Consider the following 21,574-nt stretch of genomic DNA (forward strand, 5'->3'; position numbering starts at 1 on the left):
CCTTGCAAGCTCCCTTTCCAAGTAAATTTCATAATTGGCCTTTCCTTTACTGCAGTGTAGTGTGTTGTAATTTTGATTGGGTTGCATTGAATCTGTAAATCAGTTTGGATAGAATTGACATCTTAATACTTACTCTTCCAATCTATGAGCATAGACTACCTACCCTTCCATTTATTTATTTTTTTGATTTCATTTAGTGGTGTTTTGTAGTTTTCTGTGTACAGTTCCTTTACATCCTTGGTTAAATTTATTCCTAGGTATTTGATTCTTTTAGTTTGCTATTGTAAATAGAATTTTCTTCTTGATTTCTGCCTCAGATTGCTCATTACTAATGTATAGACGCACTACTGATTTTTTTATTAATTTTTAAATTTTTAAAAAAAAATAACAGGCACAAACATTCTTAACTTATGATCATTCCTTTCTACATATATAATCAGTAATTCACAATATCATCACATAGTTGCATGTTCATCATCATGATAATTTCTTAGAATATTTGCATCAATTCAGAAAAAGTAAAAGATTCATACATACCATACCCCTTACCACTCTCTTTCATTGATCACTAGCATTTCAATCTGAATTTATTTAGCATTTGTTCCCCCTATATTTATTTTTGTTACATATGTTTTACTTGTCTGTTGATAAGGTAGATAAAAGGAGCATCAGACACAAGGTTTTCACAATCATACAGTCACACTGTGAAAGCTATATCATTATACAGTCATCTTCAAGAAGCATGGCTACTGGAACACAGCTCTACATTTTCAGGCAGTTCCCTCCAGTCTCTCCATTACATCTTGACTAACAAGGTGATACCTGTTTACTGTGTAAGAATAACCTCCAGGATAACGTCTCGACTCTGTTTGGAATCTCTCAGCTATTGACACTTTATTTTGTCTCACTTCACTCTTCCCCCTTTTGGTCAAGAAAGTTTTCTCAATCCCTTGATGCTGAGTCTCAGTTCATTCTAGGATTTCTGTCCCACATTGCCAGGAATGTCCACACCCCTGGGAGTCATGTCCCACATAGACAGGGGGAGGGCAGTGAGTTTTCTTGTTGTGTTGGCTGGAGAGAGAGTCCACATCTGAGCAACAAAAGAGGTTCTCTGGGGGGTGACTGTTAGGCCTGATTTTAAGTAGGCTTGACCTATCCTTTGTGGGGTTAAGTTTCATATGAACAAACCCCAAGATTGGGGGCTCAGCCTATTGCTTTGGTTGTCTGCACTACTTGTAGAAACACTGCTGATTTTTGCACATTGATCTTGTATCCCACCACTTTGCTGAACTCATTTATTGGTTCTGTTAACTTTCTTGTAGATTTTTCAAGACTTTGTATAGGATCATGTTATCTGCAAATAGTGAAAGTTTTGTTTCTTCCTTTTCAGTGTGGATGCCTTTTATTTCTTTTTCTTGTCTAATTGCTCTAGTTAGAACTTCTAGCACAATGTTCAGTAACAGTGGGCATCCTTGTCTTGTTACAGATCTTTGAGGGAAAGTTTTCAGTCTTTCATCAATTACTGCGGTTAGTGGTGCATTTTTCTTGTATACCCTTTATCATGATAAGGAAGTTTCTGTTTTTGTATACCCTTTATCATGTTAAGGAACTTTCTGTTTTCAAAAAGAAAAAATATGAATTTTGTCAAATGTTTTTTCTGCATATATTAAGATGATATGGTTTTTCCCCTTGATTTGTTAATGTGGTATATTACATTAATTGATTTTCTTGTGTTGAACCTTGCGTGCCAGGGATACAACCCGCTTAATCATGGTGTATAATTCTTTAATGTGCTGTTGGATTTTTTTTGCAAGTATTTTGTTGAGGATTTTGGCACCTGTATTCATTAAAGAAGTTGGTCTGTAATTTTCTTTTCTTGTAGTGCCTTTATCTGGCCTTCGTATTAGTGTGATGTTGGCTTATAGAATGAGTTAGATAGTGTTCTTTCTCAAATTTTTGGAAGATTTTGAGCAGGATTGGTATTAATTCTTCTTGGAATAATTGTTAGAATTCACCTGTGAAGCCATCTGGTCCTGGGCTTTTCTTTATTGGGCGGTTTTTGATGACTGATTCAGTCTCTTTACTTGTAATTCGTCTATTGATGACCTCTACTGGTCCTGGGCTTTCTTTGTTGGGAGGTTTTTGATCAGTCTCTACTTGCAATTAGTCTGTTGAAGTCTTCTATTTCTTCTAGCGGTAGTATAGGTTGTTTGTCTGTTTTTAGGAACTTTTCCGTTACCTCTGAGTTGCCTAGTTTGTTGGCATTCAGTTGTTCATAAACCCCTCTTATGATCCTTTTTATTTCTGTGGGGTCAGTAGTTTTTTCCCCCCTCTCAGTTCTGATTTTATTTATTTATGTCTTTTCTCTTTTTTCCTTTTCCTGTCTAACTTTGCCTGGAGGGCAAAGTCTGCAAGGAGGATCACCCAGACAGGACTTTCCAAGTCAGTATTTCCCAGCCAAAACAGGACCAGGGATCCATGGAAGGGGTGTAGACCAATACCAAAAAGTTGTGGGGAGAGGGTCAAGAAAGATGCTAAAAAGCCTTTTTGGTGTTTCCCCAAAGCTGTGTTTTCCTGGCCTGCTCAGCAGATGGTGCTCTTCAGCATACTTTTCCTCACAGATATACATATGTCATGCTTCTTTTAATTGTCAGTGCCTTTGTCCTTGTTGAGGGCAGGATTGAAGCAGTGGCACAACCTACCTGGCCTTGGATGGGCTGAAAGAGCTGAGACCTAGCAGTCTATAAACGCACCAGTCAAGAGTTGTGATCAGTACTTAACTTTGATTCCCTGTGTTTGGGGAAGAGTTCTTCCACATCCCTTTCTGTCTTCAGGAGCCAGCTAAGTACTGGACTCCAGATGGCTAGCCTCAAGAATGGGGGATGGGCGCCAGCACTTACTGCTGAGCAATTTTCAGTTTTTTACTGCAATATCTCAGCCTCTTTGTCCTGCGTTCCTTGGATGTTGTATCGTGCACCTCTGGGCTCTGTAGTCCCAGGATAGTTTTTTCACAGTTTCTGCCCATCCACTAGCTGCTTTTTGAAAGAGAAGTAAGCATTGCAGCCCTCCACTCTGCCATGCTTCCTAGAAGTGTTAATGTACTTTTAGTTAGTATAATTTTGTTACTTTTTAGTATGTAAATTATGATCCGATGATCTTTGATCATAACACCTAGGAGAAAAGCAGAGGGAGAAAAATGTAAAGGGAAAAACTATCAAAACTTGATTTTCTTAGATTTCTTTTTCTGTGGAATCTTAATTATGTATTTCTCATGAGGTATAAGAATATCTTGTCAACTTGTTTTGGTAGAATTTCCTATTAGGAGAGAGTAAGCTTAGTCATTATGATAAGCCAATAAACATTTTTCTAAGTTATTTTAAGTAAAGAAAAATTAGGTCTAACAAGTGTGCAGTGGAGTGTATCAGCCTTTTCAATTTGACATATCTGTGGAACCCAGAAGTTGAATATAATAGTTGAAAAGTTGAGTATAATGTCTATTAACTTGATTTAAATAACCTGGCGAGAATCTTGAACAGCCTGTTTACTGATGCCAAAAGGATCACACCATAAGATCTTTTTTTATAAGTCCATCATCGCTACTGTTACTAGTAAGGGTTCAATAGCTCTCTTTGTAATTGAAGAATAACTGATTTTCTTAAACTGAATGCTTTTTCATGGCATAACTTTTGGATTTGGATTTTAGATTTGGTTTTGTCACTAACTGTTATGTGAATTTAGGCAAGTTCCCTAGTCTCTAGTTTTCTATTTCTCTGTTTGTAAAATATGCCACTAGGGTATATATCATATAGAGGGTCCCTTCAGTTTGAAAGTTCTTTATTTTCTAGCTAGTCCCTGGTTTATACTGAAAAGATCTAAGAAATTAGGGAATTTGCCCACATTCATAGCTAGTTAGGCAAAACCAGGATTGATATCCCTAGTTTTCCTTTATTACTTATATTTCAGGCAAGTTGACTTTCATAGGCAAAGGCATGGAAACACAAGATGAGTTATTTTTATTGTGATTTATAGCTTCATATGTTTCCTTTTTATTTTTTTCTTTTGTTTTCTTTTATTGTGTTTTAACATCTGAAATTCCTTTTACATCGATTACTTGACTTAGAATTGCTTTTTTGTGTGTTTTGTTTTTTTACTTTAAGTAGTCATGCTTTTCTTATAATACTTCTTGAAATATGATGATTAATATATAAGGAACAATATCAGTTCTGATCTCTGAAAGTGATACATCTCAATATTTATACTGTACAGTTATTCTCACACACTTCTTTACCCACCATGTCCCTCCTCTCTGCAAAAAAAGCTCCTTTGAAAATACAGAAAATTCCCCATTCTGACATTGTGATTAGTCTCAGGGAATATATGTAGTAGGAAGTTTGACACTTTTTTCATATGCATTTTGTGCTTTTGACAGTTCTAAGAATAAATAAAAACCTCAGATAAAACCTATTTCTCTGTAAATATTTTATGTATATGGGTGCACATTCTTGTAGCATATGATAGAAAACTGACATCCAGCTCTCACATTAATGTAATGGGAATGTGGAGGGGTTTTTTTTGAGATATTTTAAAGATCAGTTAAATAATGGTTGAGATCCTTTTGATAAGCTCTGTTATATTTGAAAATTTAGACTTCACATCTCACTACTCAATCTGCATAAGTGTTTTTCCAACTCTGTGTGTATAGTGCAATAGCTTTTTATTGTTTGTAAGTTTTCTTTATAAATTCAGATTTGTACAGCCAGTTAGTAAGAGTGAATCAACAGAATGTTGATATTGCAATATGAATGACTAATCTTATCCTTAAATATCCAGTTTATTTCAGTATTTCCTTCCATTTTATGACATTAAATTCTCCTCTTGGAAGAAGCAGATACTAGGTTGTAGTTTTTTTGTTATTAAGTTTGTTTTCCAGAATCAAAGTACTTTTTAACTTTCAGACTCTTGAAAAATGAATAATAAAAGTTACTTTCCAGTGTTGAATCACTAAGATATGTAAACCTACTTACATTTCTAATTGTAAACAAACATACAAGATTTATAATAAACTTAAAATGATGTAAAATCAACGTATCTAAGTTTACCTCTTCATTTGTTCTTGCTCTGCTTACTTTTATGTCTTAGGATAATGTACTGAAAAGATATACGTGGTGTTTAATTGAGCACTCTGAATGCTTGTGGCTGTGGTTTGTAGCTTGTAAAAGTTTATGTAACTAAATATATGAAGACCTTTAATTTTTAAGTTCCCTGTTGAACCATATCTTATTTCTGTCAATGATACTTTTGAAAGTGCAAAATTAAGCATAAAGGTGGAAGTTAAAACTTTATTCCAAGCTATGCACCAAAGTGATTTAACGTACATTAATGTTAATGTGCATTAATGAATGCGTATATGTCCACCAGTGAGTCATTTTAGCATATTACACGTTTTAGCATTAAGGGTTTTTTGTATGTTTTTAATACAGCATAAAAAATAATACATTTTTTGCATTCAGGCCCCAGAAAATTAGTGTAAACACATACTGTTGGTGTGAATATGTGTAAAGATTTTGTAGTTGTTTATATCTAAGTGTGAATCTTGATGCTGCCACTTTACTGCTCAAAAGAGCCTCTTTCCGCATATTTAAAAATGAAGCTAATTGAACTTAGACCTTTTTAGTTTTTCTCAAGTATTAAAATAATTTATAAGCTTGTGAGAGTATATGTGGTGCAGGTCCTGAAAGTTAAGATCAGGCACCAGTAAATGTTCCGTTTCAACTTCTGTGCCAATTAATAGGTGTTATTGGTCTCTTTAACTGCAGTACTGTACAATTATAATGTATGTCGTAAAGACTGAGTTTTAAATTCTGTGATTTAATTTGGACATATATTGTTTTTCTAGACAGACATTTTGATATCTTTACCTAAAAATAGCATGCATTAAATTTTCTTTATAAGCCATGTTTTGTAGAGGAAATTATTCTTGTGCTTATGAAAGTAAAGCACACACAGAAAGCAAGCTTTTGTAAAGAAACTGTAACATTTCAGTCCACAAAATTTAAAAGGTGAATTTAAAACTATGTAAAGAATGATGTCCTTACCTTAATTATTAGAACTTAAGGGTGTGAATTTTTATTTATTGAGTAATGAAGATTTAAATATTAATTTTTATCAGCCACTTTTTAATTCTTTCTTGAAAAAAAGCAAAATATCATGAATCTCTTTCTTGAGCAGGCCTTTAGAGTTGCAGCCCTGAGCTTTAGCTAAACATTGGAAATATTTGGGGCACTTCAAAAAATTATTAATGCTTCAGACCAAAGATTTTGATTTAAATAGCCTGATTTGCAACCCACAGGCATCAAGATTTTTAAAAGCTCCCCACATGATCCTGATGTGCAGTCAAGATTGAGACCCACAAACTTAAGAGACTTGATTCTGGTTTGACATAAAGATTAAAAAGATGAAAGTACCTTGGTTTTTGAAGCAAAATAAATTTAGCTATAATGAAAGCTGACATTCGTATAACATTTTATAGCCTTACAGATCCTTTCCAGTATGTAATCCTCGTTTAATTTAGATTTGCTGCCTCTTTGAGTCTTTTAAGAGGTTGGTAACTTCTGTCATAGGTGAATTGTGCTGCTTCTGTTGCAAGCAAATCGATAGTTCATTAGCTGAATTGGAATCCTACACATAATATTTTCCCCACATCTTTCAATTCAGGACTGTTAACAGCAATCTGTTTAGATGTATATGAACTGAGTTAAACATCATACCAAATGTATTGTCATTAACCTAACAATATGGAATAGCCACATTCTAGGTTTCTTGAACTACCTGCTGCCAATCCTAGTAAAAACTCTGTTGTGAAAAAACATTCATAGAAGATTTCTGCAAGGATATGTGATATATCCATTCCTTTAAAATAGTGGTTTTGAATTTTCTTTGAATCATTAATTACTTTGAAAATTTTCTCCAAAATGTGGACTCTTTTTCCCCCAAATTATATTTGTACACATGTATTTAGTTAGCTTCAGGGACCTCTTGATCCCTCTCTGTAGAACATATATGAGCTAGTAAAGAACTCTCTCGTTAAATATGATTAAATCCTTAGATCAAGACTGACATTTAAAAATTTTAAATACCAGGTCACATTGTCTTCCTTTCCCTGATTAATTTGCTTTTATTACATTGTGCATTGTGGTTCTCTTTCATGCAGCATTGAGAGACATTATGAGAAACAGCTCTGTGAAGTACACTTTGGTTTTCATTGTAGTAAAATTGAAGACTTTGTCCATATTTTACTGTTTTTCAGAAGCATGAGATTGCAATTCATACAGTGGGTTGTGTAATCAATTTAGTGGCCCTGACTAGCATTTTTATTGTTTCTTGTGTTCTTCAATGTTATATTTAAATGTAATTTATAGTCATATTTAATATTAATGCTCCCCTTTTTCCTTTATAGTAAGTATAAGTACTGTTTCACAAAACATTTTTTAATAGTTTTTTTTATTAATGTGTGTGTACTGGATTGGTATGCAAAATGTATCTTATTGTGTTTTGTGGTTTAAAAAAAAGTTTTAAAAATACCATAGTCTGTCATACCTTCTCTTTTTTTTTTTTTTTTTTTTGCATGGGCAGGCACTGGAATTCAAACCCAGGTCTCCAGCATGGCAGGCGAGAACTCTGCCTACTGAGCAACCATGGCCCGCCCTGTCATTCCATCTTTTAAGACAGACTCAAAGGAGAATTTTTTTTTCTTTATTCACATTTGTGAAATAGCGATAATCGTAGGAGTGTTATACAGAATAAATATACTTAAAGTGCTTAGAATGGTGCTTACTTAGCATATAATAGGTGCTCAGTAAATACTAATTACTATTATTACCAGGAAAAGTGGTGTTTGGAGCTGATGGTCTGTTTTTATCTTATACACACAAAAGACTAGTTATTAATAACGTGTGTGCTTTGGCTGCTAAGAATGAGAAGTTCAGAGATAAATTTGTGACACAGTATTTAGCAGTTATCCTTCTTTCTTTCTTCCCTTGACCCTGATTTTGTCATTTTAGAAGTTTCTGTTGTACCGCTCAACAGGGCTTAAACCCTTTCTGAAACATTGGAATCATCAAAATATGTCATTTTAATTTAATTCCATTACAATTTCAGAGGTGTTTTCATAGTCATCTGTGTCAGAAGAAAAAATAGAGGTTCTTCTGGACATTCACGTGTGTTAAACTGTAATTAGCTCAATTACACATAGTAGTTTTTGTCTCTTGTAGCTTTTATTGAGTCTAATATAGGGAAGAGAATTGTGGTAGCAGCTTTAGCTAGCTACCACATTAGACAAATTTGTAGACCCAGTTAGATTTGTGCTATGTGGAAACTGAATTTATAATAAAGTTCCTCACAGCAAAGCTGTACTATACATTTTTATGCAGTGTAATAGCATACATCAAGAACTTTCATGGAGTGATATGCTTCAGGAGTTTATTGTTTTTCGTAGTATAGTATCAGAATAACTTTGGATCATTTCGTCATTCTTCCATGTTAAGTACATTATTTTTATATATATCTGTCATTAACTATTTTCAAACAAAAGGGTAAAACCTCAGTTAACATTTCTGATAACTAAGGTAAATCCATTTGTGTGGTTTTATAAAACCTGTGCAAGTGTTGATTTGAAAATGTAAGGAGTTACAGTTTCCTGGATTCCTTTAAGGGACTTATAAGTCTGGTTTCTCAGTTGTATTATTATAGAAATATGGCACTTTGCCTTATGACTCTTAAGTGATTAAAGAATCCATTAAAATTTTTAAAAGCCGTAAAAGTACTTAAACTTCTGTGATCATATTTAAGACAGACTTAAGGATTGAATATGTTCCCACATATCCCAGAATTCCTTAGAAATGTATGGTAATAGGTTATAGAAATCTTTCCTCTTAACACACAGTATTATACCTAGATTTAATTTTTGCTAATTTTAATCATTTGTGAGTATTTACAGTCCAAATTGTAATTGTAATCCGTACAACTTTGTGAGAATGTGTTCTTGATAAGAATACACTTTAAAAGGTTGTGGGAGAGAACCCAGTGATTGGGACTAGAACAGTATGAAAGGGAGTAGTAGAATAGAAGTAAAGATTTTTACCTGAAGTCTAGGTAGCAATAAATAGTAAAATCTTGGCTTCAGTATATACCTGTATCTGACAGAATGTTGGGATCTGAGATATATGTATCTAAGAGGATCGATGGCACATGCTTTGGTATAAAATTACTATGTGCATAGCTTTAAACTTATTCTAAATTTTAGGGAAGAAATTGGAGCAGTAGTTTTTGTAAATGAGAGGTATTATCAGCTATATAGGAGAGCTTAAGTTAAATAAAATCACTCTTGGTCTTTGGAATCATGCTGGAATCTGGGAACTCAGTGACCAAGACAAAATCAGAAAGACGTTGAATGTCTTTTATCATATTAAAATTATAGAGAAGAGAAATCTCAAGTGGGAAGAGATGGTAGATGAGAATTGATTATGTTCTTGAAGACATTTCAGATGTCAGTATAGACTTTTTACAAGAGTGTATTTTTGTGTACATAAAGTTACAGAGTTTTCTGAGTCTTTCTTGTGATGAACTGTCACCATCTCTTGATTTCCAGAAAAGTCTGAAATTTTTTGAAGGTGAATTCTCTTGCCAGAAAGCAGCGTGACTCAAGGGAAGGATTCTATAGGCTTTGGAGTCAGAACGACTAAGTTTGAAACTTAGTTTTTCCATTTTATTATTATTTGGGTATGTGACTTCACTCTCAACCCCCAGTTCTATATCCCTAAAAAAAATATACAATAATTTTAAAATTAAGCATTTATTATGAGCCTTAATTCGACAAATGGTAGCCACTGTGATCATTAGTTATTTTAGGAATCTAACCTTGGTAGCTGTGGAAGGAAGTAAAATACTGTATTTTACTTGTTATATTTCTCCTGTAAAGTTTCTTTTTATTCTTTTATTTTTTCATCCTGTAAAGTTTTAAAAGCAGAATCATTCAATACTGAAATACAGACGAAGATAAATTCATCTAATTTGCATCCATTTTCATTGCCCATTTCTATAAGTGACTTGTATCTTGTTAAGTATATGTGCTTTTATAAAGGTCATAATAAGTACATGATGATTTTAGCATTAAAGTTTTTAAAATTTAACTTATTAGGTTTTCCTATTAAAGTTGCAGCATTATTTTATGCTGTATGATTTTCCCATATCATACATTCTAAACTTCAAAGAGATGGTAAATATAATCAGTTGGAGGTAGGGCAGCATTTAAATGTTTGAATTTTTCTCTCTAAGGACATCAGAAATGGAAAACTGGTTCTCTTTTCATGCTTTCTAATGCTCAGAATATGTCACTAAGGAAAATAGCCACTGTCTGTCAAAATGAGCATTATTTCTTTTCAAGTGTTTTAGAAACTATTTGTTTCTGTAATAGAACTCTGAAATATGTTACAATTGTTGTAACTAATTCATTTTGTTTCCATTTGTGTTGCATTTGCTACCTGATTCCATTCCACAAAAACAAATTAAAATAGTAAATGCAGAAGCAAATAAAAATAGTAAATGTAGAAGCAAAGCTATAAAATACTTACAATTTAATATTTTGATCATAGTTTGTTCAGTGGTTCTAGTTTCTTTATGACAGTACAAAATGAGTTCTAGCTACTTTGTGACAGTACTAATTCAGTGAAGTTTTTTAAGGTATGTTTTGATCTGATTTTAAGTACATTGCCAAGAGTTTTAGGTTTTTTCACTTAAATATTTTTATTGTATTTTAAACATCTAATTAAGTGAAATTGAATAGATTCAATTTTTATGTTACAGGAGATTACCGGGGGCAATCGATGTTATTGGTCAAACCATAACCATCAGCAGAGTAGAAGGAAGACGACGTGCAAATGAAAACAGCAACATACAGGTTTAGTAATTAAAAATCTACTTTTTTTTTTTTTCTAACTGAAGGATTATATCCATGCTCTAAAATTCTTTCAGTAAATATTCATGGTACTGTTCTATGTGGTAAGCCTCTAGGTGCTACAAAGAGCTTTAAAATGATGCGGACCCAGTCACTTTTATATTTGTTACAAATGCTTTTCCCCTTATATTTTTTCCCCATATTATGGGAATATTGTATATAGGCTCATTGGAAACTATAGAAAAAGTTTGGAGAAGAAAATAAAAATCCGTAATTCTACCATCTAAAGATACTTAACATTCTGTTGCATCTCTTTGTCACAAAGAAAGATTGGGATACTACTTTAATACATTATATTTTTATGTGTCTTTGTTTTCATCTAAAATTGTCATTTTACTTTCCCATTTTAGTCTTAAAATACAATTTAGAATCTCTTGATAGCTTTACTGTATGTATATACCATAATTTAAAGTTTTGCTTATGGGGGAAGTAGATTTTCCTTGTTTGCACTAAAAAACAGCATGAAAAGAGCTGAATCCTAAGCAACATGGAATAAATCAATCAGAAGTTGAGTTACTGAGACTTTCAGTTATTCACTGCTTGAGTTTGTTAAAGCTCCTGGAATGCAGTATATCAGAAACAAGTAGACTTTTATAAAGGGAGTTTATTAAGTTATAGGTTTACAGTTCTAAGGCTATAAAAATGTCTAAAACTAAGGCATCCAGGGAAAAATACCTTGATGGAGAAAGGCTGATGGGTCTGGAACACCTGTGTCATTTGGGAAGGCACATGACTGGATCTGCTCATCTTTGCTTCTCCTTTCAAAAGGCTTCCCTGGGGGCTTTTTTTCCTTTATGCATCTCCAAGCATCTGGGTCTTCTGTTGGTTCTTAAGCTTTTTCCAAAATGGTTCCCTCTTAAATCCAGTATGCACCCACTTGAATGGATGGAGACACATCTCCATGGAAACCCCCAAGCAGAAAGTCTCACCTACAATTAGGTGGGTCACATCTCCATGCAAACAGTCAATAAGATCCTACCTAACAATAAGTCTGCCCCCACAAGGTTGGACTAAGAAAAAGAACATGAATTTTTTGGGGTACACAACAGCTTCATATTGGTCACACTTTTTGTTATTTTTTTTCCCTTTTCTAACTATAAAAAATATTCAAAATGTTTTGATTCTTGTTACTTTTAATAGACTGGTCATGTAAAAGTATTATTGTTAGCATCTAAAAATAAAAATCATTAAAATGCCATGATTTCTTAAAATAGTTCTGTGGTCTACCTTAAAAATAGTTTATCACCATAAACTTAAAAAAATTAATGTACTTAAGTATAGTAAAAGTTAATGAAAGGGGAAGTTGTTTGTTTAAATAATATGCTTTGGTAGCAAGGATTTAAGAAGTGTAAATCAAAATATACGACATTGTGTTGGCTCCCTTCCAAACCTGTTTGGCACATCAGAATCACTTAGGGAGCTTTTTGAAAGTCCAAATTCCTAGATACCAGTTTCCTTGCTGTTTAAAAATAATTTCAGTAAATTTGGATTGCAGATTATGCTGTTTACCCTTCTCACTGAAAAACACTGAACACTTATTTTTCAGTGTTGAAATACAACACTGAAAAACTTATTTATGTATCTTGCTGTTTGTTATTTGCAACCTCTTTATGCATGTCTTGCAGTCTTATAGATTGCAACCTGGTGATGAGAGGCTCTGGTACAGTGGAAGTCTGGCCCTTCTGCCATGTCTGTTTCTTAATGCTAGTATCTATAGTTAATGATTACATTGCTTTTGTTAGGTAGCAAAGGTAACATTCATTACATTGTATTCATAAAATACTTGTTTCTTGTTTAGAATGTTATTACATGATTCTTTCTTAAGCATATAAATATTACACCTCTCCCTAAATAAATGTGTAAGTGGATAAAACTACCTTTTACTTTTTTTCTTGGATTAAGTGAAATGAGTTTATTGAGTTTAATCATAAATAAAAACATTTATTTATCATTTTGAATTAATTAACTGTGTTCTTATTTTAGGTTCTTTCTGAAAGATCCGCTACTGAAGTAGACAACAATTTTAGCAAACCACCTCCATTTTTTCCTCCAGGAGCTCCTCCTACCCATCTTCCACCGCCTCCATTTCTTCCACCTCCTCCAACTGTCAGCACTGCTCCACCTCTGATTCCACCACCAGGTAAATAGTAGATAAAACATTTGATTTTTCAAAGAAAAACAATCCATGAGTGCTTCTTTCATTTTGGATTTTATAATTAAAATACATATCTGAAAATAAGATATTCAATTGCATCACATTAACAATAATAAATATGATAGTTATTGAGTCTTCAGCAGATTTACAATGAAACAGATAGGTGTTTTGCTATTTCAGCATAGTAAAGAAACACTCTTTGACAGAAGAATGTAAAGATAATAAAATTGTAATACAAAAACATAGTAGTGATCCCCCAGGCTAAAGTTGCTAATAGTTTACCTATAAATCCTTTTTGAATTGTAATTATATTTAACTTGTTTGGAAAAAAAGTTATACCCTGTGAAGAGACTGATACTAAAATTTCAGTCTGCTTCTTTCTCCTTTTTATATTGGTTTCCTTTTAAAAGACTACTACTGGATTTCAGGTACCTGGTATTTCCTTTTTTAAACAAGTTAGAAAGTTGATGTACATTTTTACCATATTTTTAGCTACCTTTTGATTATTTAAAAAATACTAAGTTGGTGCTAATAGAGAACAAAACTCAGAAATAATCCCAAATTTTCATTTTTATACTTTGAAGTTTTTATCCAGTAGCCTTTCTTATTCTTTGGTTCCCAATGAACTTTCAATATTTATCCCCTTTTAACCATATTTTAAATGAAATTAACAAGATTGATTGAGATCATAATTACTTTCTTCCAAGGGAAAATGCCAACAATAAATGATAACATATTTTTGTGAGATTGTTAATTTTAAAAAATTGGTTGCTGGTCTCACATCTATACGTGAGATGTGTTAGGATTTGCTTTCTATTAATAAAATTATTACTATATAGCCATGTACTCTCTCTCACTTTGTGTATGCGAGAGAGAGCTCTGTTTTAAAATGGCAGATGCCGGTTCTCAGAGAACAGAGCTAAATAAAAATATCTGTGTACTCCTTCCCTAATATACATCCTTAGCCTCTCAATATCAGCTATTGCCTCTGCCCCCATCCGCAATACCTTTGATTTCCTTATACTGCCAAACTTATCCTTAATGACAATCAAAAAAATTATTATGAAGAATTTCTTAGAGCTTTAACTGCAGGCAATATTGTTGCTAATATTCAGTAAATTTCTTGTTCAAACAATTGAATTGAGCACAAATCATTCATAAATTGGGATTGAACCCATGATTCTTGGCTCTTTAATATGCTGAGAATTAACTAGATGAAAGGGGAGAGTAATGAGGGCATATGTGATCACAAATGAGTCCTTTATCCTCTGTAATAGAGCTTAAATTGTAAATTTTTGTTGTAATGAGATTAAAAGATCACTATATGCTGTAATATGCCTTATGCTGAATTGCTTTGTAATCTCATTTAATTTTTTTTGGTTCTAAGGGGTGATTTTTAAGGAATTTTCTTACAGCTACTAGAATATACATCAATGTCTAACATTTTATATGTATTCAAAACTAGCTATTTACTAAAGTAAGTAGGAGAGAAGTGGTATGAAGTAATGGTGAACAAATTTCACTGGTTTAAAAATATTCACGAGCTCTGTGGGTTATTGCTGATACAATGGCATTATATAGAAGCTTGCTTTTTATAAAATGGTATAATTACTTCATGTCTTTGTCATGTAATCTCTGATTATAAAGATAACTTTTTAAATAATGTTAGGTTATTAGTGGCATTATTCTATAGAGTACCTCTGGTCCTTTTTCAGTTACTTAATCCGTTTACTCTCAAGTTAAATTTCACCTGCATGCTTTCCATATTTTAAATACCTGTCCATTTTGCCTTTGATTCTTATCTTGGATTACATTCTCATGTTGTCCTGTCAGCATTTAAAGAATCATATTAATTCTAAGTGATTTAAGCAGTATTTAACTGACATAATTGTTAAGAGAAGTAATTTCAAATGATATTTAAACCAAATATTTATAATTTGAGACTACTTGAGTTACTGCTTATTTGTGCTACATTGTGAGCTGTTGGACAGAATATAGGTTTGTGTGTCGTCCATTCTTGTTTCCACACAGTGCTTGTTACAGTGTCTTGTTTATACTTGGCAATCCCTGAATATGTTAGATGACTGAATTAACATATTTATGGTCCATAAAGCTAAAGATCATTTTGAGATTGACAGTTTATATAGGTAGTTCTGAATCAGAAAGGGCACTGGCTCTAAACGACTATAGACTGCATAGGAGTATAGCACCTGAATGACGGCCCCGCTTAATGTTTTCAGTTACCATTTACCCAGAATCACGTTTACGTATATTCTATAGAGTTTGCAGTAATTTAGAGCACCTTAAGAATCACAAGCAGATAATGAAAGATTTGACTCAGGATTCTTTTTGTAAGTATGCCTTTAAAAAGTACCCTGTTTTTCTTAGAGAAACTTGGGTTTTGTTTTTTCCTTTGTGAAATACTTAAGGGGAAATTTAAGAATGAGTTTAAATGTATTTAAATATTGCCTTTGTTAACAGCTTTCTAATGTATACTAAAGTCTTTCATATGATATGATGGGACAAACATAATAATAATATGTTATGCCTCTATTTTGGGGTTCTCTTAGTTTTTTCGTAAATATGATGACCATACATCCACATTTGCCTGGGACAGTCATTTATACTCTTATCCCAGCATAATTATTAAAAAGTGCCCCTCTCAAAAGTATCCCAGTTTGAAGGATAAAACTTATGGTCAACTCTACTTGAAGATTCACCATGAGGGCTCCTTGCATAAGTAGACAGTTACTCCCCAACAGTGGTAAGGTGATTTTGACACTTCTCATTGAAGAGACTTTTACTATTGAATAAATAGTTGATAGAAAAGGAGAGTTGCATTGCCTCCTCTCTCTACAAGCACACACGTACAAACATGTACGAAATGATGTTGGTAACACAGAAAAGACAAAGTATTTCTGAATCTGGCACTTTTTTTGTATGAAGAGTACAAGAGATTGTGAATTAGAGAGTATAACAAAGATGCTAAGGATATGTCATCCTAAATCAGTGTCTGACTGTTGAATTAGCTTTTAAAACACAGAAGTATTTAATGTGATTCCTTCTGGCCATATTGACAGTAACTTGAAAATAAATACCAGTTAACCAATGACTTCTATAATTTTCAGAGAATCTAATATTTTCGTTTTCTGTTTAAGAATTTCTATTTTAAGTCTTTTCAGGAAGATATTAATATGGTTTCATGCTTTTACTGAATAATAATAATAATAAAATAATAGTTTATAGTTATTGAATACCTATGTACCATGCACTGTTCTAGGTATATTCCATGTATTATTAACTTGATGATTCTAGAACAGCGTCTGAAGTAGATACTACTCTTTAGCTTTACAAATGAAGAACTAGTACTTAAGTAACTTAAGTAATAACTAGAAAGTAGCAGAACCAGGATTCTAACCCAAGCAGTCTGGCTACAAAGCCTATTATTAATTACATTGAAGTGAATGGTTGGTTACCTATGCCCAGAAAACTGAATCTTTGTACTACCCCCAAAAACTGGTGTTAGAAGCTTTTTAAAAAATAATTTTGTAGGTATTTCTCTGATACTGAAATCCACACATAAATGTTTGTGAGTAGGAATTTGAGGGAGGTTGTAAAGAACAGAATCAGATTATTTTAAAAATCCGGTTAAGTTTTTACTGTTTGCCTGATTTCTTTAAGAAGTCTTATATTTAACTGAATAAACTAGTTTTTAAATACTTGTTTATTGGAAGAAAAGTTGTAAAATTTCTGGGATTGATGTTATAGATGTTTTTGTTTCTTTTTTAAAATAAAGAACTTAATTGTGAATAGACTTTGTGAATTCACTTTTTTTTTTTAAACTATGCTCATCCTTGGAGTATTAGCTTTTATTTTAGACTTAAATTAGGCTTTTAAATGTTCACTTAATTTCCTTTGGTGTCATCATTTTTTTTTTTTTACAATCAGTAATTCTTTTTTTTTAATTTTTTAATTTTTTATTAATCAAAAAAAGAAAAGAAATTGACACAACATTTAGAAATCATTCCATTCTACACATGCACTCAGTAATTCTTAGTATCATCACATAGATGTATGATCATCATTTCTTAGTACATTTGCATCGATTTAGGAAAAGAACTAGCAAAACAGCAGAAAAAGATATAGAATGTTAATATAGAGAATTAAAATAATAATACTAATAAAAAAAATATATATATATAAAAAGGAAAAAGAAAAAAGACAAAAACAAAAGATACAAACAAACAAACAAACAAACAAAAAACTATATTTCAGGTGCAGCTTCATTCAGTGTTCCAGCATAGTTACATTACACTTAGGTATTATTGTGCTGTCCATTTTTGAGTTTTTGTATCTAGTCCTGTTGCACAGTCTATATCCCTTCAGCTCCAATTACCCATTATCTTACCCTGTTTCTAACTCCTGCTGGTCTCTGTTACCAATGATATATTCCAAGCTGATTCTCGAATATCGGTTCACATCAGTGGGACCATACAGTATTTGTCCTTTAGTTTTTGGCTAGACTCACTCAGCATAATGTTCTCTAGGTGCATCCATGTTATTACATGCTTCATAAGTTTAGTCTGTCTTAAAGCTGCATGATATTCCATCGTAGGTATACGCCACAGTTTGTTTAGCCACTTGTCTGTTGATGGACATTTTGGCTGTTTCCATCTCTTTGCAATTGTAGCTAATGCTGCTATAAACACTGGTGTGCAAATGTCCGTCTGTGTCTTTGCCCTTAAGTCCTTTGAGTAGATACCTAGCAGTGGTATTGCTGGGTCGTAATCCATTCTGCCAGTCTATGTCTTTTGATTGGGAAATTCAGTCCATTAACTTTTAGTGTTATTACTGTTTGGATAATATTTTCCTCTACCATTTTGGCTTTTGTATTATATATATCATATCTGATTTTCCTTCTTTCTACACTTTAGTCCATACCGCTCTCTTCTGTTTTTTCGTATCTGACTCTAGTGCTCCCTTTAGTATTTCTTGCAGAGCTGGTCTCTTGGTCACAAATTCTCTCAGTGACTTTTTGTCTGAGAATGTTTTAATTTCTCCCTCATTTTTGAAGGACAATTTTGCTGGATATAGGAGTCTTGGTTGGCAGTTTTTCTCTTTTAGTAATTTAAATATATCATCCCACTGTCTTCTAGCTTCCATGGTTTCTGCTGAGAAATCTACACATAGTCTTATTGGGTTTCCCTTGTATGTGACGGATTGTTTTCCTCTTGCTGCTTTCAAGATCCTCTCTTTCTCTTTGACCTCTGACATTCTAACTAGTAAGTGTCTTGGAGAACGCCTATTTGGATCTATTCTCTTTGGGGTGCGCTGCACTTCTTGGATCTGTAATTTTAGGTCTTTCATAAGAGTTGGGAAATTTTCAGTGATAATTTCTTCCATTAGTTTTTCTCCTCCTTTTCCCTTCTGTTCTCCTTCTGGGACACCCACAACACGTATATTTGTGCGCTTCATATTGTCATTCAGTTCCCTGATCCCCTGCTCAAGTTTTTCCATTCTTTTCCGTATAGTTTCTGTTTCTTTTTGGAATTCAGATGTTCCATCCTCCAATTCACTAATTCTATCTTCTGTCTCTTTAAATCTACCATTGTAGGTATCCATTGTTTTTTCCATGTTTTCTTCTTTGTCCTTCACTCCCATAGTTCTGTGATTTGTTTTTTCAGATTTTCTATTTCTTCTTTTTGTTCAGCCCATGTCTTCTTCATGTCTTCCCTCAATTTATTGATTTGGTTTTTGAAGAGTTTTTCCATTTCTGTTCGTATATTCAGCATTAGTTGTCTCAGCTCCTGTATCTCATTTGAACTATTGGTTTGTTCCTTTGACTGGGCCATATCTTCAATTTTCCGAGCGTCATCCATTATTTTCTGCTGGTGTCTGGGCATTTGATCAGATTTCCCTGGGTGTGGGACCCGGCTGGTTGAAAGGTTTTTCTGTGAAATCTCTGGGCTCTGTTTTTCTTTTCCTGCCCAGTAGGTGGCGCTCGTGGCGCTCGTCTGTCTGTGGGTCCCACCAGTAAAAGATGCTGTGGCTCCTTTAACTTGCCAATCCGAATCTCACAGTCGGCCCGGGAAACCGCGCGTGGAGCGGGGGTCGCCGGCCGCCGCGGCTTGGGGGAGTGCCGGTCCAAATTGCCCAGCTGGCCCGAGACGCCAAGCGTGGCGGGATGGCCCCGCTATCCAACGTTCCCAGTCAGACCGGGGAGCCACGTGCGTGCAGGGGACCCCAGTCGCCAGCTGCCCCGTCCGGGAAAACGTGCGCCCCTCGGGTATCTCACCGCAGCGGATTCTCCCTGCCCGTTCAGCCGTTCCAGAATGGGGTACGCTGTCTTTTTGGTCTCTGTCGTGGCTCCAGGAGCTGTTTCATATTGTTTCTGTTTCTTTAGTTGCTGTTCTGGAGGAGGAACTAAGACCCGCGTGTCTTACTAAGCCGCCATCTTTTCCCCCTACCGGTGTCATCATATTTTATCTTTACTTTTTACAATGAATTTTATTGAAGATGAGAAGACAGAGTTAGTTTAACTCATTTTTTGCTACATGAATCAGTGTTAAGGCTCATGCGATTATGGTTCTGTAGCATTTGGAAAGAATTCTGTTAAGTTGCAGAAGGCTCTTTGCTTTAGGGAGACATAGCACAAGTTGTCTAGACCACGGATGCACAAGGTGTCCCTGCTTTTAAAGTTGGATATAGGATTTAGTATTTATCTAGATTTCAAATGTGTAAGATTCTGCCATTTGGATCAGTATCTTACTAGTTGGCTAGTACTACTAACTGGATTTCAAATGTATGTGTTAGGTCGGGGGAACAGGGAAGGTCACCATGACTCGAGCTGTGTAAAATATGCCACCCCTTCTAGACGTCAGCTAACCCCGTTGCTTAAAAACCACCCGCACCAGGACGCAGCGACAAACTCACAATTCCCTACCTGGAGTTCTGTGAGCTCTGCCCAGGAGCGCAGGAATAAACTCTCTCACTCTAAGGTTTCTTGGTCTGCCTCTTCTCTCTTTCACCTCCAGAAGCTTTCAGTATGTATAAGATTATGCCATTTAGATCAGTATCTTACTAGGTATCTAATACTTATAATTATATTTAAAAATCTTGTTTATTCCTTAAATGACTTGATTTTGAGTTGATAATGGGGCATACAGCTCACTACTGAAATCTTTCAGATTTCCTTTAAGACCTTCATTTTCTTTAGGTATTTTTTTTGTAAGCAGTCTGGTTCTTCTAATACAACAGTTCTCAAACTTCTTGGTCACAGGACCCCTTTATACTCTTAAAAATTATCACAGACCACAAGGCCTTCAGTGTTTATGTGTGTTATATGTATCAATATTTTTTGTATTAAAAGTTAAAACTGAGAAATTTGAATATTTATTTTAAATACTCATAATAAATCCATTACGTGTTAATGTAAATACACTATTTATGAAAAATAACTATTTTTTCTTGAATAATAAAAAATATTTAGTGAGAAGAGTGGCCTTGTTTTACATCTTTGAAAGTCTCTTACTGTCTGCCCTAAAAGAAAATTTATTTCTGCATTATGTCAGTTGTGGTAGCCCATGCCATGAAACCTCTGGAAAAAACTCCTCTGTATACTTAATAAGACAATGACAGTGAAAAAAGCAAATAGCAACTTAGTGTTTTTATTTTTATGGAAATAATTTTGACCTTGCAGATTCCCTGAAAGAGTCTCAGGGACCCTAGGAATATTCAGATGATATTTTGAGAACTCCTGCTTTAGCAGAAGCATAGCCAGTATGGGATGACAATTAACAGCCCTCTGATTTTGACCATCTAATTGAAAAGCTTTCTTTTCAATATTTATATTATAATATAAATTGTATATAATATATATAAATATAAATAGAATATTTATTAAGTTAATTTTATTGTTCCACAAAGATTTTTAGTTTTAGCCAATAGATTAAAAGTAAATGTTAAAAAATGTTCATTAAAAATAGCTGTGGTTTTGACTCATGTTGGTCCATCTAATTGTGTTGCTGCCAATTCTATCATAAAAGCCATGTTAAAAATGAAATCTGCCATCCCTGGGTTTTTAAGTATTGGAAAATGTGATTGTTATCTCATACTAAACTGACACTATTTGCTAGAAAATGTAAGCATTTCAGAAATGCTTTTTAAAAGAATTCTTTGACGTTCTTGAGAAGTATACTTACTTTCTCTTTTATTTTGTTTTTCTGTATTAAAAAAAAGCCTATCAGTGTTTTCAGTAAACTCAAAATAGGGAATATTGCTAGTTGTGTGTAATAAATACCGTTTTTAGCACAACTAAAATTAATTGAAATGCAAATTTAATAGAAATCAGCAGTTTCTTGAAGATGTTGAATTTTTTTTTTTTTTTACTGGAAAGCTCTTTTTTTATT

At 33.6% G+C, this 21,574-nt stretch overlaps 1 protein-coding gene across 17 annotated transcripts in view; it reads left to right on the forward strand.

Moving 5' to 3' along the window:
• Window positions 1-21,574, forward strand: part of FIP1L1 (factor interacting with PAPOLA and CPSF1) — a 78,708-nt gene that overhangs the window by 30,095 nt on the left and 27,039 nt on the right. For all 17 annotated transcript variants that reach the window (XM_077136867.1, XM_077136875.1, XM_077136864.1 and 14 more), the window contains 2 exons: window positions 10,861-10,954; window positions 12,995-13,151. In XM_077136867.1, the coding sequence (XP_076992982.1) occupies window positions 10,861-10,954; window positions 12,995-13,151 (251 nt within the window). The remainder of the gene's footprint in view (window positions 1-10,860; window positions 10,955-12,994; window positions 13,152-21,574) is intronic.

This window comes from Tamandua tetradactyla, chromosome 19 (genome assembly GCF_023851605.1).
Source record: "Tamandua tetradactyla isolate mTamTet1 chromosome 19, mTamTet1.pri, whole genome shotgun sequence".
Taxonomy (NCBI): Eukaryota; Metazoa; Chordata; class Mammalia; order Pilosa; family Myrmecophagidae; genus Tamandua; species Tamandua tetradactyla.